Raw genomic sequence first — 16,426 nt, forward strand, 5'->3', positions numbered from 1 at the left:
AATGTGCAAGGGATTTGGGCCTGAGTTCTTCAGACAAAAACAAGTAGCCCATGGGAGCAGAAAGACTGGGAATAAACCTTGACTGTAAGTTTGGGGTCATCTAAATAAAAGAGTACAAGAGATGACTAGGCAAAGTAGGAAGCAGAAGAGCAGGGAGTGGAGTCAGGCTTTGTATAAAGCCACATAGAGACATAGCACCTGCCGGAAGAGAGTGAAGCAAGAACCAGGGAGGAAGTCAGAGACAGATTAGGACTGGAAGTGTGAGACAGGTAAAACATGTTCACAGATGAGAGCTTGGGGGAGAAGGAAGAGAGACCAAGTGTACAAAAACAAGGAAGAGTGCTGACTGAGGGCTAACAGAAGGTGAGACAGGGCAGTAGCAGCATGGCAAGAACAATCCAAGAGGCTTGGGATGCAACCAGGTGTCCTGGGAGTACAAAGACCAGGGTTTCCTTGCTTGGGTCAAATAGCTGCAAAACTTTCCAGCAAAGAATGTAGAACTTAGTAGCATGGTTTGGTGGTGGACTTGTCAGTACTAGCTTAAAGGTTGGACTAGATGATCCTAGAGGTCTTTTACAACTGGAATGATTCTAGGATTCTATTTCTGTTAGAGATCAGAGCACTAAATTACAACTTATTATGGTTTTCACTCACCTCGTTAGCTCAGGTAGCACAGGCCTGCTTGCTAGATTGAACTGTTCCAGCCCTACCCATAGCAACTACCACTTTTGTGTCACATGGTAAATTACCCACTTCTTAAATTTGCTTGAAAATGGCATACAAGAAGGTTACATAAGGTGAAACAAGATTTAACTATTTGAAACAGACTGTCAAAATACATGAACACATGACCTAACTCTTTCATTTTGTCTGAGTGCTCAACTCTTTCAAACATAGCAGTATTTGAATTTCATTTTATTCTCATGGAGTTCTGGCTAGTGCTCCCTAAAACCTGTGGCAGGATGGAAGGGATAGCAAGAGAAGATCTGTTTCCCTTTAGAACTGAGGGCTGATACAGAAATCAGTCTTTGCGAACAAACGTAAGAGGCCATTTATCAGAGGAGGCAGAAGCTCTTTAACAACTCTGAAGAGCCCTTAAGACTCTGCTCTGGTTAGGTCCAGATGAAAAAGCCTGAGGAAAAAAGCTATTCTGGACAAATTCACTGGTCAAACTTTAAATACACAGAACTAAACATATGCTTACCCACAGGCTCCAGACTGCCAGACAATAATATTAATTACACTGCCAGCTTGCAGACCTACCCTATTCTGATGGAATAATTCATGACAAAGGTGCATATGGTGAACACTTGGTAATGTTGAGACCAAAGGTAATAATGAAATTAAAATAGCAAAAGGGTAGAACAACATTCTCCCACCCTCTCTCCACTTTACTGCTGCTTGGATCTGAATTGTTATCACTCCCAGACCCAAATTTTTAGCCTTTTACAAAAAGATGTGGGAAACATTTGAAGTTACAAGCAATCCTTTTATACCTTCTAATCCATGAAGTTTTGAGACACTATTTTATTGCCAATATTAGGTAGATCTTTTTCCATTTATAGTATTCACTGCATACACTTTGAGACTGATTATTTATTTTTTTGGGGTCTAAAGTGTCATGTGAGACAGGCTTTCTTGAGGAAGATGCAAAAAACAGATTGCAGCAATTTAAAAATCATTTGTATTGTGAAAAATAACCTGCTGCCAACATTATTTCATAGCTTGAAATTGACTGGCATGAAATGGAGAAGAAATACATGATTAAAAATCAATTGGGTAGAAATTCTTGAAATCTTCAATATTTGACTTCATTTGATGTTGTGCTATATTTTTACATCCAAAATTGTGATACACACTCTTGTGGAAGTCTGATTTGGGCCACAGTCTTTTGCTGAGGTTGTTTCATAAGTGATGTAGCAATGAACGATCTCCGTTTCGTAGGCTGCACTGATACAGTCCCGAGACTAGACAGCTGTACTGGCTGAACTGATTTTACCACAGTCATGTGGTTGCTTTTACTGTAGGAGTACAGAGTGCAGTTTTTGCTAGTTTACCTGTTTCCCTACTGGGTGCACTTAGCCTGCACAACTGTGTATTCTATCAATCTGAGAAAGCACAACCTAAACATAATTTGAGAATGCATGGAAGTGCTGGCCTAAACTGTATGTGTCTGTGAAGATATGTAAATATGACAGAAGACTTCCTCAGCAAGCAAAATTGCCGTACTCCTCTAATTTTGTCATTAGAAATGGTCCTAGAAGAAGGAAAGAATTAAAGTCATGCCTCTCAATTAAGACACTAATAATTTACTAAACCTGTAGGGATATCCCTGGGTGCTGCTGCTGGTGTTCTTACCGATTTTGAAGCACTGGCATTGGTAAAGTGACTAGAAACCAGTGATCACTCCAGCTCCCTGCTCTTTCCCACATTGGCAAGGTTATTGGAGCTCCATTTATCTCTTCACTGACAGAGAAGGAGACAGTACCGTTGTAGCTGCCAAAAACATGCACTGAGAACTGGATCTGTAATAGAGGAAGAACAGAAAAAGTATGATATCCTCTGATAAGAAGGAAGCGGTATTTATTACTCCCCTCCTTAGGGATCTGAGACACCAAACTTTTGATCCTGAGTCAAACTGTTTAATAACACACAGTAAGGCCCCCAATGCTTTTGTGTGACTCATCACTGTTCCTGGTACAGAATTTTCTTAGTGGAGACCCTGACTGACATTCCTATTGGGCAGCTGTTCAGCAGATACTAATGTCTATATTAATGGCCTCAGACACCATCTGGGTGACTGTTACTTCCTTCAGGAGCAACAGGCAGTAGAGCAGAGGAACACAGGCTTAAACTCAATAAATGCTTTATCATTAAACACTCCTTCTAGAGCTGGGTTATTGCAGGAAAGCAATCCTAAGCACATTTCTCCTCAGTATTCCCACCAGCCTAAAGTTTCCTGTCAAAGGTATTGACACAGTTCACATCTTTTAAGGTATCCATTTTAACCATCCATCCTAATGTGTTGCACTGATGTGGCTCAATCCATACCCAGGCACTACATGGCACAAAACCACTGTAAAGGGAGAGAGGCCCTGCCTCAAATGCTCAGGAAATGAGCAATTAGGCTGCCTCCACAGACAAAAAACTCCAGTCTATATACTTTCTCCAAGCCACAGACACCATCTGAACCATAGCACCCATATGGCAGGTAAGCAACTTGGTTACCAGATCAAAGAGTATTTTGAAGCAGAACTCTGTTTCTGTAAGGCAGCACTGCCATTTTGCCGCAGATAAGAGATGCCATTTCCACTGCTGCTGTGAGCACTCAACTGCTGAGAACACCAGCAAGAAAGGGAGCACATGCATGTACACAACCAAGGGAAGTTCCTTGCTCCTGAAATGCGCATTCAAATCTTTGTCAATGAAAGAAAGGATGATTCTGGATCTCCTGTATGACACCCATAACCAACAGTAACTGTTCCTGGTTGTGTAAACCTAGCTCCAAGCACATTTTATTTTGTTGGAACTACCCAGCAAATGACCTGGATTTATAAACAAATATAAACGCTGAAGCTACATTTTTGGCACCTGCACTGTTTTTCTGTTGCCAGCTCTAATTAGGAGGCATCAAAGCTTTCTGTTTTCCCCTAGCAGGGCCGGACTCCAACTCAAACTTGCAACTTAATTTTCCTAAGTGTTATGAGTTCAGTATTATTTAATATTTTTAATTACAGCATCTTGAATCTCCCCTTATACTTTGTAGGGATCTGGGCTGAAGGCAGGATACGTGATTTTATACATGCCAGGTTGCCTTCATGTTCTGAAATTTCTGAAGAACGTGAACAGAAGTTTATTAGCCCCATCTATTCCTGGAAGGTCTAATGCCCTGCAAACTTCATGCTCCTGTTCTCAGGGAAGCTGTCAAGTTTGTTAATTCCTAGCAAAGTGGTACAGAATTTAAAAAGAGAAGTCTCATCAGCACGTATACTGAATGGCAAAACACACGCAGAAAGCAAACTCCCTCTCCTATATACCAGGGACACCCCACACAATTCAGGTGCTGGGTTCACTTCAGAGGAATGGTCAGTACAACTAAGCAAGGGAGTTTTTCATATCTAGGAGTTGATTTGGCACTCCTGCTTTTACTTACAGGGAATGCCCCTCGTGTCTCTTTTCTGTCATTCTACAAGTAGTGAGCTAGGCAGAGTCTGCTCTTCTGCTTTCCATTGTTTTATGCATTGGGCAGAGGCACAGGCATATTACACAAACAGTGTGCAGCCTGAGGATTACCTACACAAAAGCATTTAGACAGAGCAATATACCTGGTAATCTTCAGTGGCAATACTTGCTGGTAAACTGGTACTGTAAGCCTTGGCCATACCACTTGTGTGATTGCTCTCTGCTCGCAGGTAGAGGAAGTGTCCTTTGAACAGTAAAGTGAATTAGAAAAAAAAAAAAGAAAAAAAGACAATGTTTTGCTTTATAAAAAGACAACATAAAACCCTCTTGTAAAACTAACATCATTGTGCTGAAGCACTGTGTAAGTAGGAGAGCATGGTAGAAACATGTCTTGACAGCATATTTATTACAATGAGATACAATGAACATTCATTGTGGATTTCAGCAGTACAAAAGTAAACTTCCCAAACCCTTCCCTGGAACAGGAGTGCATAAACCTCAAAAACCATTCAAGTATATTCCCATACAAGGATCCTCAGCAATCTACACTGTGCTCTTTAATCAACCCTAATTCTTACACCATTTGCATCAATGACTCTTGCTGAGACAAACTGTGCACTGGAACTACCTACCTAGTTGCGGTCTTTGTTCGTAGGAACAGTTTAAACAAGCCCTCAAGAGACAAATGGGACAATCATGGATGCCCTTCACTTTGACAGGGAACTGTGAACCAAAAACTCAGCTATGCTGAACATTTGTGACTTCAAACCTGAACATGTGAGAGTCTGGCCTCCATCCTTATTTACCAAACTGATGGTTCTGAGATTTTTTTTTTTTTTTTCCCTGTGGTATTCTACAGCACAGAATATGTATTATCACTTGGTCCTGGGATAGATTTACATGTGATGCTCCTTCTAACCCACTGCCAGAATCTGACAAGAGTCCTCAGAAGATTTGTGTTTCTACAAGTTGCTTAGTTCTGTCGGTCAATTTTTACTTTGTGATGCAGCAGCTATCATGTTGCTGCTGAAGTACACTGCAATTGCATAGCTCATAAGAGAATAGAGAGAAGAGGTATATATAGAGAAGAGTAAATTCACGTAAATTTTTTAAAGGTGAAGATAAATCCTAGACTCCTACAGATTCATATTAACTTTGCTGCAGAACGTTTCATATTAAGTTCCAAATGATCAAAAATTAATTTTAGCCACATTTAAAATTAGTCTAAATAATACCAATGTTAAACTTGATTCAGGAAGGGGTGGTGCCAAAAATTTTAAACTAATCAAAGAAACACCTAAGTTCAAGACTGTTGTACACATGCACACACACGCGGGCATACTGAGACCGAACTATGAGGAACCTACCTTCAGTGGTTTGCAAGGTAGACCCTACAAATGAATGACCTTGAACCATTTCAGTGAAGCCCATGATAGCCCAAGGAGATGCTGCAGTTTCGTTCAGCGTCCAGCTACATGGACCCTCTTCAAAAGAGCAATGTGAGCCCTCTGGGAGACTATCTACAATGGAGAACAAGAAAAAGTAGGAAAATAGGAGAAACCTGATTATGGTAAAAGACAAACTGTAGCAAAAGTCAAAATTCATTACGGATCTCTAAGCTACCCCATTTATGCCACAGTGTTTTTCAATGTTAAAATATTAATAGGTCTCATTTCCACAGACACCATCAGGATGTCAACACTTTTTGTTACTGGAGATATTTGACACTTCACAGCTCTGTCCTGCTCTAGGTACTATGGAAAACAGCAGCTCCTGCAATCTAGAATGGCAAATCACTCCATAAATATTTAAAGACCCTGCTGCATATGAAATTGCAGACATTACAAGGGTTTCTGTGTTCAGTGAAAGTTGGCCAATCAACAGATTATTCTAGATCTCTGCCACCATACTTGCAAAAAAGCTAAATGATGTTTCTTAGCATCGCATGTACTTATACTTAGTCAGGGGATTTCTTTGTAGTGATATGCAAGATGAGCTCTGAATGGGGATCTTGGAGGGACAGATTTATGACTGATTGTGTCGGTGATTGGCATGAGAATAATGATCAGTGCCTTCCTGATTGGGGAGGTTTCCTCAAAGGGAGGTTCAGACCTCGAGCCCATAAAGAATTTCTCACCCAGCTGCAGATGTTTATATAAGATTTACACATATGAAAGGCAGGTCGCTGAACTAGTTACTGCAATATTAAATAAATAAATAAAAATTATCCAATATGGAGTAATTAAAAAAAAAAATAGAATTCTAACATCAAATTAATGAAAATAGGCTAAATTATTTGAGGAGGCAAAGTACTGAATTAAGGTAGAGACAGAATCAATTTAACATATTGTTCTAAATTGTTTGTTCTAAGGGGATGAAGGTTACCATGAAGTGCCACGCCACATACTCACCACACCTCACTCCTTCCACTTCTTTGGCAGGGCAATCACTGATGAATTCACAGATCTGTAGGTGGCTAACACAGCCTCCATGAAGGCAAGGGAAAGCTGAACCTTTGTCATACAGAGAAAGATCTTGGTTTTCTTTATCTAAAGGAAAAAGGAAAATGAAACTCAGAGATGAGCTGGCAGAATGTATATGCTCCTTCATGTGTATCAGCCTTCACATGCATGAGCTCAGGAAGTGTCCTCTGGGTGATAAATGATACTTACCTGTACTTTTTACCATGCAGGTTTCTATCCAGCATGAGATTCCCAGATTGTCTTGGCTTTCCTGTAGACCAAATTCATTGTTCTTTTTTCTTTCATGCACACATTGTCTTCTGCTGTTTGTGCTATCTTCAGATAGTCAATTTTTTATTTTATTTTTACTAAGGATCCTGCAGTTTCCTACTATGGTATGTTCCTCGGTTCTGCACACGTGACTGTGCATCTGTCTGACAGCTTTAGCAGGCTGCATGACACTCTGCTGCTGGAGGCAGTGATACCCACTTAGCTCCGGTCCTGATGGACACATTGTTATACCCTTTTGAGAGTCACAGTTAACTAATACTTGTGCTGCTGGCACACTTCTGCACTGGCTTTGTGGCATCCAGCCCAGCAGTCTGGCTCAGTGGATAGGACCTTTATTCATGCACCTTAACTAGCCAAGTCAGCTACAATCTAGGAGTATTTAACTGACTGCACAGGTACCCAGCAACAGGTTTAAATACAATTTTTAAGTCTGATACTTCCTGAAATCATGACTCAGTGTAGCCAGCCTGTCCTGTGGATGTGTGCGCACATATCAGTTGTTGTGTGCAGGTCTCTTCTGCGCCTGCTCCTGTTTAGCAGAGCTCTGCGCAGAAGTTCCACCAGGATTGTTACTGCTCTGGAAATAATGTGAAACTTAAGAGAAACCAATCCCAGAAGGTATAGAGAAAGAGACCTGAAACAGTATTTCCTCATGTCACTGTGTTGTGCTGGGTATGTGTCATTTTATTTAGGGATTGTTTGAAGGTTAAGCATAGTGCTTCAGGCTGTATGCATCCCCTCAAAAACTCCATGACTGTCAAAAACATTACATTAAAATTTACTATTTGTTAAATCAAAAGATTGACTGCAGTAAAATTAAATCGCTCTTATACTCAAAACCAATCTCATGATACATAATGAAACTGTTCTGTGAAACCAGTATTCTCCTGTAACAACTGAAGCTTTTTAGATTTTACATTCAGATTCAAAGATATTTCTACTGTGTCTGCAAAACAGAAGCAGTAGCATTATATTAATGGATGAAAACCAGGAAGTGGAGATGATTATGTCTCCAACCTGCAAGCTGCCTGCACCAACAGACTTCCAAGAAGCCTAAATGACATTAGCAGGGTTCTGCACAGGTACTGAGGATCATTTGCATGGCACTGGCAACAGAATTGAAAATGCCAAGTAAAACTGAGTGTTTCTGAGCCGAGCACTCAGTACTTTGGAGAAAATAATTACATTCTAATTACTTTCATTTTGGACAGAAATTCTCAGCCAGGCAGTAGCAAACAGACCCCACAGACGGCAAGATCAATGTTTCTTTTCTTTATAAATTTGGAAGATGAAGCCCCAGTATGGAAAAGCCTTAAGTGATACAGGATAATATTACAAATGCTATTTAAAGAAGAAAAATAGTAAATACTAAAATAATCTAGGCAGATATTTTCTCCATCCCTGTTGCAGGATGCAGCATGAGCCCTGTTACTTTCTCACACAAATATAATATAAAGCAAACCTGAAAAGCAGTTCTACAATTCTGCACTTCAGCCCTTCCTTCTGAGCACATGTACACGTGTGTACACACACAAAACACATGCAAATATAACTCTTGAGAGGTAAGCACTGCCAGAAACTCTAGAGGTGATTCTGTTTTCACATATGTCCTATCTGACCGACTCTGATCACACCAATCTGATCACACCAACTCTGATCACACAAACCTGACTGCATTGCAACATACCATGAAAGCAGTTTCTGAGTTTCAAGGAGCCTACTGCCAGCAGTCCAACCTCTTGTGCTCCACAGTTTGAATACAGCAAGGTGATTTTAAAAGGTCTTTCTATACGGCCAACCTGGGCCATCACGGATTTCCATTTCATCCTAGAATACAACAAAGAGCTATCAGATGTACACAGAGCATGCTGGAGTCCATGGAGTATCTAGCATATATTCTATGCTGTACCAAATACAAGCAATGGTATTCAGATGGGAAAGGATCAATAAACAAACAGGAGTTCATTTAAAACAATTGATACTCAGCGTAAGAAGCTCATATTTAGTTATCCTTGCCTCAAATTCTGCTGTTGCAATTTGCATTTCCTCACAGAACAAATGTTGTAACTCCTAGACAGCAAAGGTTTCTCAACTGTAATGCCCTTGTGGCAGTTAAGAAAAAGATTGTGCCACATGCTCTAATTGTAAGGATAGTTGTTAGACATTGAAAGCTAGACAGAGACACCTAATAGGAACTTTGAAAGTACCTCACTCAAATCAGTTTGACAGGAGTCAGGGTACCCAGGTGTCAATAAAATAAATAAATAAATAAAATAAAACCACAAGATTCCTAACAAATTTTTTTAAACACACAAGGAAACAAACAAAACAAACAATAAAAAATAATAAAATAAAATAAAATAAAATAAAATAAAATAAAATAAAATAAAAAAACAATAAAACAACAAAGAAAACCACCCTGCCCTTCCACTTCATGGTAGCAGGAAAATAAAACACATTTAAAACACTTTTGTAAAGGGGTTGTAAAAGGATAGGAACAGAGGAATCCCTGCTGTGAGCTCTCTTCTGAAAAGAGTACCGGACAGACACATTTATCTATAACCCACATGTTGCTGATGTCGCTGCTGGCACCCTGGATGACTGTCACTAAGTCAGTGCCAGCAGGGTGAGGAGGCGGCACCAGTAGCTGGAAGGAGTTCCCCCCGCAGTGTCAAGATATGTTGCTAAGTATGTTGCTCTGCTCCTGATATTATTTTTTCATTTAGGAAATGCTTTCAGCTGCCATGGAATGATCATCTGCCCTCACTCCGCACCAGAAACAGATTAGAAAGCAACTTCTGGATGACAACAACCAGATGTCTTCTGGACACAATGTGAAAATTGCAGACCATCTAATTGACAACTTGCACAAAAAATTAAAGCAACTTGAATTGTTTTTCACCTTCTTCACTTTTGCTTGTAACTGCTTAGTCACATTACTCAGTCATTCCACCACAACCAGCTGTCCACCCTTCTTCTGGGGAGAATTCCTTACTCCCCCTTCTATGGCCACCACTTATGTTCCACTATCACTCTTGTACACACACACAAAAACCCACAGATACCCTAAACTCAACTGAAGTTGAGCTCCTCTTATCAAGGTGACCCTGGTTTTTCCTGTTTCCTGTCCCATCATATCATATTCGTTAGTTCAATATAATTTAATTCAGCTTCAGAAACTTCCAGTCCTGAACCACAACTGCATTATCTCTACTACCCAGCAAAGGAATGACTTTTTTTTTTTTTTTTTTTCTCCATTTTGCATTCTTTAGGAATACTCAGCACTGAGACACAAAAATATATCCCCCCTGCCATGCTCTGGCACAACATCCAAGAGCATTCAGCACTGACCCAGAACCGTATCATTTCTGCTCCACGACAAAGCTTTGTTCATCACACCATTGCATCCACTTGGCCACAAAAATCAACGGGCCTTAAACAAACTGATTCAACAAGCCATTGAAGATAAGGTCACTTTCTAAATCTTTTGAATCTACTTCTTAAGCATACTAGTCCTTTTAAGCACTGAGGCATTGTTCTACTACTGCCACTAAGCTCCAGCTCCGCCGAGACACCACTGTAGCACCAACGTTATTGCACCCCTGAGTTCAGGAAACCTTAAACCACTACTTGTGTGAACTGGCAGCAGCTATGAGTCAGAGCCCTAAGGTTCCATGAAACATTCCAGTTCTACACTGAAAGATCTCTAGTACTGAAATTTTACTCTGTTTATACTACCTTTGGAAAAGTTTTAAAACATCCAGAGACTGCAAAAAAAATGACAAATAGCTTTCCATCACCCAGAATACTTAGGTCTTGTCATCATCAAGGAATCCCCCTCAGAGAAATCCTCCACCTCAAGATACAACTGCAGCAAGATTTCTAATACTATAAATAATCATACCCTCTTCGCTGGGTCCCAGTATCCAAACAGGGGCTAGTCAGAGCCAACTTAATTTTCTTAATGGAATCAGGAACAAAGCCCGTTGTAGATCTAGCAGAAGATGGATCATTGCAGCAGGGTTTCAGATAAGCCAAGCTTGGCAATATCTTTACTATTGATTTTATGTCAAGCCAGATCTCAACTAACAAGATAATATTAGTCTTCTAAATACAGATATTAAAACTGCTCTATATGTATAGAAGGGTTGTCAGAGTCTGACATCACTTTGAGAAATTTGCATAGATAAAATGTTTGGAATTGCAAGCAACCTGATGCTTAAGGCAAATGGATTCAAGATTCACCCTGCAAACCTATAATTTCAATGTTTGATTTTCACTAGCCTCTGTGTCCTCTGCTAAACAAGTCTTTCCCCCTCCTTACCAATCTTTTCTATGCCATGACTTTCCATCTCCAACATAGGTAACTGACCATGCATTTTAAGACGACTTTAATATTAAGAACAACAATTTCTTCATTAAAAGTGACAAATTCAAAAAGGCTAATAAGAAAGCTGAAACCTTTTCTGAATGGGGGGCTTCACTACACAAGTTATTGCAGAAAGGTATTCCAACTGCTTCAAGGCTCAGCCAGTGAACATATAAATTAGAAGCTTTACTTTTTTTTTCCACATATAGCTCAAAAATCTTCACAAACATCCAGTTTGTGAAAAGAAAATAAAAAAAAATCCAGTCATTGTATGCAAAAACTGATAGATGAGAGAAGAGTACACATCTGCAACTCTTGCTCTTACCAACCACCTAGAGGGTCAAGATCTTTCTTACTTGGTCCAGTATATTTTTGGGTGCACTTTCAACATAAGCAGGAAGGGCAGTATATCATAGCCCCAGGCTAATGTTCAAAATCAGTCATATAGCAGCTGGGCAGTCTCTCCTTTTGTAGCTGTATTTTTTAATTTAAAAGGCTGTGCTTGTTGTCAGTATGTATTAGGCATTTTCTGAGGATGCTTACCAGACTATTCCCTTTCAAAGGCTTATGTAGTTGGACACCTAACTTATTAATCCCAAATGACCTTAGGTGTTTCTAGACATTCAGATCAGCTATATGGCAATGCTCCTATTGATGACAGCACAAGTTAAATAGCTTTTGTCAATGATAAAATCCAGATTAGGAGAATGGAAGTCTCAAAAATGGTAAGTTTCTACAAGTGTCTCAGAAGCTGGCAGGGCATCTCAGCACCACCACCCCACAAAGAAAGAGGTGGCAGTGGGGCAACACAGGACAAACTAAGTAATAATCCTTTTGTGTGGTTGGCTAACTGACAACCCACTTGTGCATGTGGTCTTGAACTTATTTTTTGGTCTACCAAGACCACAGTGGCCATTGCTTTATAATTCAGATTCAGAAAGAAAAGAGAACAAAATAAACCTGGCTTATTGATCTCACTCTACCATGAAAAGGGAAAATATTATCCCTGCCCCAAATGATTCTTTTTTATTTTCATTAAAGTTTGAGTATTTAGAGCTGAAAGAAAAAAGCTTCTTATTAAAACAATTTTGGCTGACAACACTGAAGTAATTGTGGTCAACTACAAAAACAAGGATGTGAAACCATTCAAAACAAAACCACACAGGACTCGGAAGAATTTTCAGCTGTAACTAGTTTTTAGGTCTGCATGGTAAAGAGGGAAAAAGTGGGATAAGCAAAGTAGTCAGAAAGACATTAACTGTGATCTGAACAGGCACCACAGCTATAACCATAGCAAAGTGAAGACAGCTTTGAGCCAAGTGCCAGATAAAGAAGGCTTGGACCTGCAAGCAAAAATACAGACTCCTGATGCTTGATTTTTATTGAGATCGTTAGAAACATAATTTTATACATATTTCTGTAAATATATAGAATTCCAAACACCTCACTTCCCCAGTAGATCTCCCTTAAACAGAGTAACTGAGAATATCCATGTGGTATATAAAAAATAATATAAGCTTGTCCTACTTGTCCAAAGGACTTGGTACCTGAATTTTTCTTTTTTCTTTTACTACAGTACCTTTGTGAAAAAAAATGAGCAGCAGGGTCAACACAACAGATTTATTGATAAAACCCAGAAATTAGTAAGGTGGACAGGAGAGTAAATTTTTCTCATGAGTGACATATCTCTTAAGCTTTTGAGAACTGTGTAGCTGATGAACCCTGAAGTAGGAAATACAACCAACATATTTCTGGAACCAGAAAGAAGACAGATCACTGAAGTGAGCTGGTGCAACTGGAATTCATAGTGAAGTGTATCTTGATCTGGGAGTTGAGGTGACAGAAGGGACTGAAGCAGGATTTGCTGGAGTGCCTGATTGCCTGAAAAAGTGCCAACTACCCTTTTTTCTATTTCTACATTTCTACTCTGATTTCAAGGTAATCCCTCAGTAGTAATTAACAATTAAAATACATACTACACATAGGCATCTATCTCAAGGTCATTTCCTCACTGACCTCCTTGTTCTGCTCCAAATTGTGCAGCTGTGATTGTATAACACATAAAAGCTTGTAGAACTTCCAATTCCATCCTGAAAGTGGGAATGCTTCAGGATGGCCTCTGTTCTTAACAACCAATACTGTCAAAATCTTAATCACAGAAGGAATGTTCATCTCAGACTATCTGCCTAGTAAGAACCAGCCCAAACACTGTAGAAATAAATTTTGTTCTGCCTGCACACAGATTTTTCTGGAATTGTGTAGAGATTTTAAAGACCTGCCCCATAAAGAAGGGGTAAAAGAAGGATATTTATCCTAAAATAGTTCCTAATAGTTCTATTCTGTCTTTGTTCCTTCCCCTTCTTTCTATCTTTGTTTAAAACAGTACTCAGTCACCTTCCATCCTCTGAATTCTTGAAACTAAAGCCACTGGGTTTACCAGTGCTTCATTTCCACCCACTAGGAAAAAATAATACCAATGGTCATATTCTAGCAAAGCTAATTCCATTCTACTATGTCCAAATGCCATCATTTAGACAGATGATAATTTTATGCAAATTTGTTTTGTTGTGCCCAAATAAGCTCTTTAACAATATCTATGATTCATTCCAGAGGCACTGCAATGACTGTGATCAAAGCCTGCTCTGGGCAGCTAGGTACATCAGAAGGGTTGTTTTATGAGTTAATATGGGAGAACTGTGGTTGCATTTGCTTAGGCAAGTACAGGCTTGTCAAATATTTAAAGCAGAAAGGACATTTATAGGTGAAAAAGGACGTTAGAAATTGATCCCAGAAAACGTAATAAATTCCTTGTGAAACTGGTAAAAAGAAGGGGAAGGAGTAGCCAGGAAGGAAGTGAGCAATAGCTAAAAGTAGGAGCAAGAGAGGGATCTGAGAGAGAGTAAGTTTTTTTAGTCAAATTCTGCGTTCTTCAGCTGACCAGAAGTCTTGGCTGCAGATCTCCATGGCAGCCTGGGGAGTGCCAAAGAATTCAAAGAAAACAAGAACTGGGATCTATTGCTTAAATTCTCTATGGGAGTCAGTCAGGTGGTGGAAATAGAGAGCTCTGTTGTGTGCCTGACCCAGGTTCTTACAAGGCAGATTGCAGCAAAGGAAAAAACAAGCACATGGAAAATGGCAAAATCAGATGCCACTTGGACTTTTCTCCTTTTCCTGTTGTGATTCATTCCCTTTACCCATTTCTCCTCCTTACTGCATTCTGCTACATGCAGGAATGAAAAAAAAATAAAATTTGGGGTAGATCAAAGAGTAGAAAACACAGGACAAGATCCAGGGTCCCTGATTTTTATTTATTTATTTTTTTGTCTTCACCTCTTCTCACCTCTCTGGACTTTACAGATGAAGCAAAAGAGGATGCTCCTGAACTTAGCAGACAGAAGGACAGACATTACGAAAGAGACAGAAGTAGCCCTATCTCCAAAATGTGACCCTTTCACTCCCAAAGACAGGACCTCTTGAATACTTAGAGATATCAGTCATTTTGCCAAGGCAGCTGTTGGATTGAGTGCACTTTAAATCCATAAGCATCATGATGCTAGCATCCATCTTGCTAGCATGTGCGCAAGAGCCTACCACTCTCGACTCTTCTTATTGCAAGGGAGGAAGAATGACTTCTCACCAGGAGCGTTCTTTGCAAAGGCGACACACAAAACCTGGGTCTATTACAGACATCCTGTCAGGAAGCTGCACACTTCAGTCCTGACAATTCTTCTATTTTCTGCTCTAACAGAAGTAATGATCTCAAGAAGGAAGATGACATTGATAAATAGTGGCCTGGAGGGACTCCATTCTACCCTGCAATTCAAAGTCTAAACAGCTGCAAATTAATTGTCTTACCCGGTATCCTTCTCATGGCCAACTCTCAGAGAAATTATTATATTTCTGTTTGTGTCCACATATCTGATTTCAGCTGTGAACCTCTGGAGGAGAGGAACAGCATCCTGTGAATATATGGCCAGTTCCAGCAAGCAAGAGTCCACGCTCCCAGGCAGGATGGGGCTATGTAGGCTGAACTCACATCTATCTGGTAGCCTACTGGTGTTCAGGAGGAAAATGTCCCCTGTGAGGAAAAAAAAAACAAAACAAAAGAAAAGAGACACACAGTGTGGATGGAAGAGCAATAATAATAAGCAAATGGATAATGAGTTTGAGGAAAGAAATCACAAGAAGGAAGCAGAGGAATATGCATAAAAAATAAAAAATAACAGAAAGAAGAAAAAGACAACTGAAGTAAAAATGAGGGAAATATATAAAGAAGTGACAGAAGGAATGAGAAGAGAAGAAACCAAACAAAGCAAAGTGAAGACATCCAACAAAACAAAAGCCAAAGACTTTGCAAGTCAGACAGCAATCATGAGGAACCAGTCCTGGCTTGTAAAGGATTGAGTTTCCTAAGAAAACTCCAGTCTCTAAGCAAAAGTAGCTTATGCTAAAACAGGGATACACAAAGGGAGTATATAAAGGGCCTGGCTGCATACAGGGTACATGTGTGTACAACCCAGGCAGTACACATACAGGTGATAATCATGGTATTGCTCTTACTGACTGATTCTCTTGGGCACAGACAATGCACCTACGAGCTGCAAACCAGAACCAGCATATGGCAGTATTTTTAGTGATGTGTAAGCAAGGTTTCAGCCTGACAACTCCAATTGCTGCTGCCCACAGATATTACTGGTGCTGGGAGAAAGCAGGTGTCCAGTCAGGGGTGAACTGTAACTTTGCCTACCTTCAATATCTCCACGGGAGGAACTGTTTTCCAGAAGCAGCTGCTGCCTGTCCTGAGACACCAGGACACCAACCGAAGATAACACCCAGTCTGGTTTTCCAAAACTGTCTGTTGACGTCACCCATGAGCAGCTTGAGCCGATGATACAAGAGATTTCTGTTATGAGAAACAAAAGCTTTCATTGAGGCTTTTCCCATTTAAAAAGGCAGGGCTTATGTGGGGACATGAATGAGCAGATATACAGCATGTGAGGGCTCTCTGTCCCACGAAATGGAAGAACAGAAGGGAAGAAAGAAGTTTACCTTGTGCAGTAAAAACAGTTTCCGCACTGGGCAGGTGAAGCAACATGACTGAAAGAAAAACAACTCTGCAAAT

At 40.0% G+C, this 16,426-nt stretch overlaps 1 protein-coding gene across 1 annotated transcript in view; it reads right to left on the bottom strand.

Moving 5' to 3' along the window:
- LTK (leukocyte receptor tyrosine kinase) overlaps positions 1 to 16,426 on the bottom strand; it is a 95,196-nt gene that overhangs the window by 34,319 nt on the left and 44,451 nt on the right. The window contains exons 4-10 of the mRNA XM_032187995.1: positions 16,052 to 16,207; positions 15,160 to 15,382; positions 8,623 to 8,762; positions 6,594 to 6,731; positions 5,550 to 5,702; positions 4,326 to 4,426; positions 2,359 to 2,525 (exon numbers count right to left, since the gene is read on the bottom strand). Coding sequence (XP_032043886.1) covers positions 2,359 to 2,525; positions 4,326 to 4,426; positions 5,550 to 5,702; positions 6,594 to 6,731; positions 8,623 to 8,762; positions 15,160 to 15,382; positions 16,052 to 16,207 — 1,078 coding nt within the window. The remainder of the gene's footprint in view (positions 1 to 2,358; positions 2,526 to 4,325; positions 4,427 to 5,549; positions 5,703 to 6,593; positions 6,732 to 8,622; positions 8,763 to 15,159; positions 15,383 to 16,051; positions 16,208 to 16,426) is intronic.

Source organism: Aythya fuligula, chromosome 5, assembly GCF_009819795.1.
Source record: "Aythya fuligula isolate bAytFul2 chromosome 5, bAytFul2.pri, whole genome shotgun sequence".
Classification (NCBI taxonomy): Eukaryota; Metazoa; Chordata; class Aves; order Anseriformes; family Anatidae; genus Aythya; species Aythya fuligula.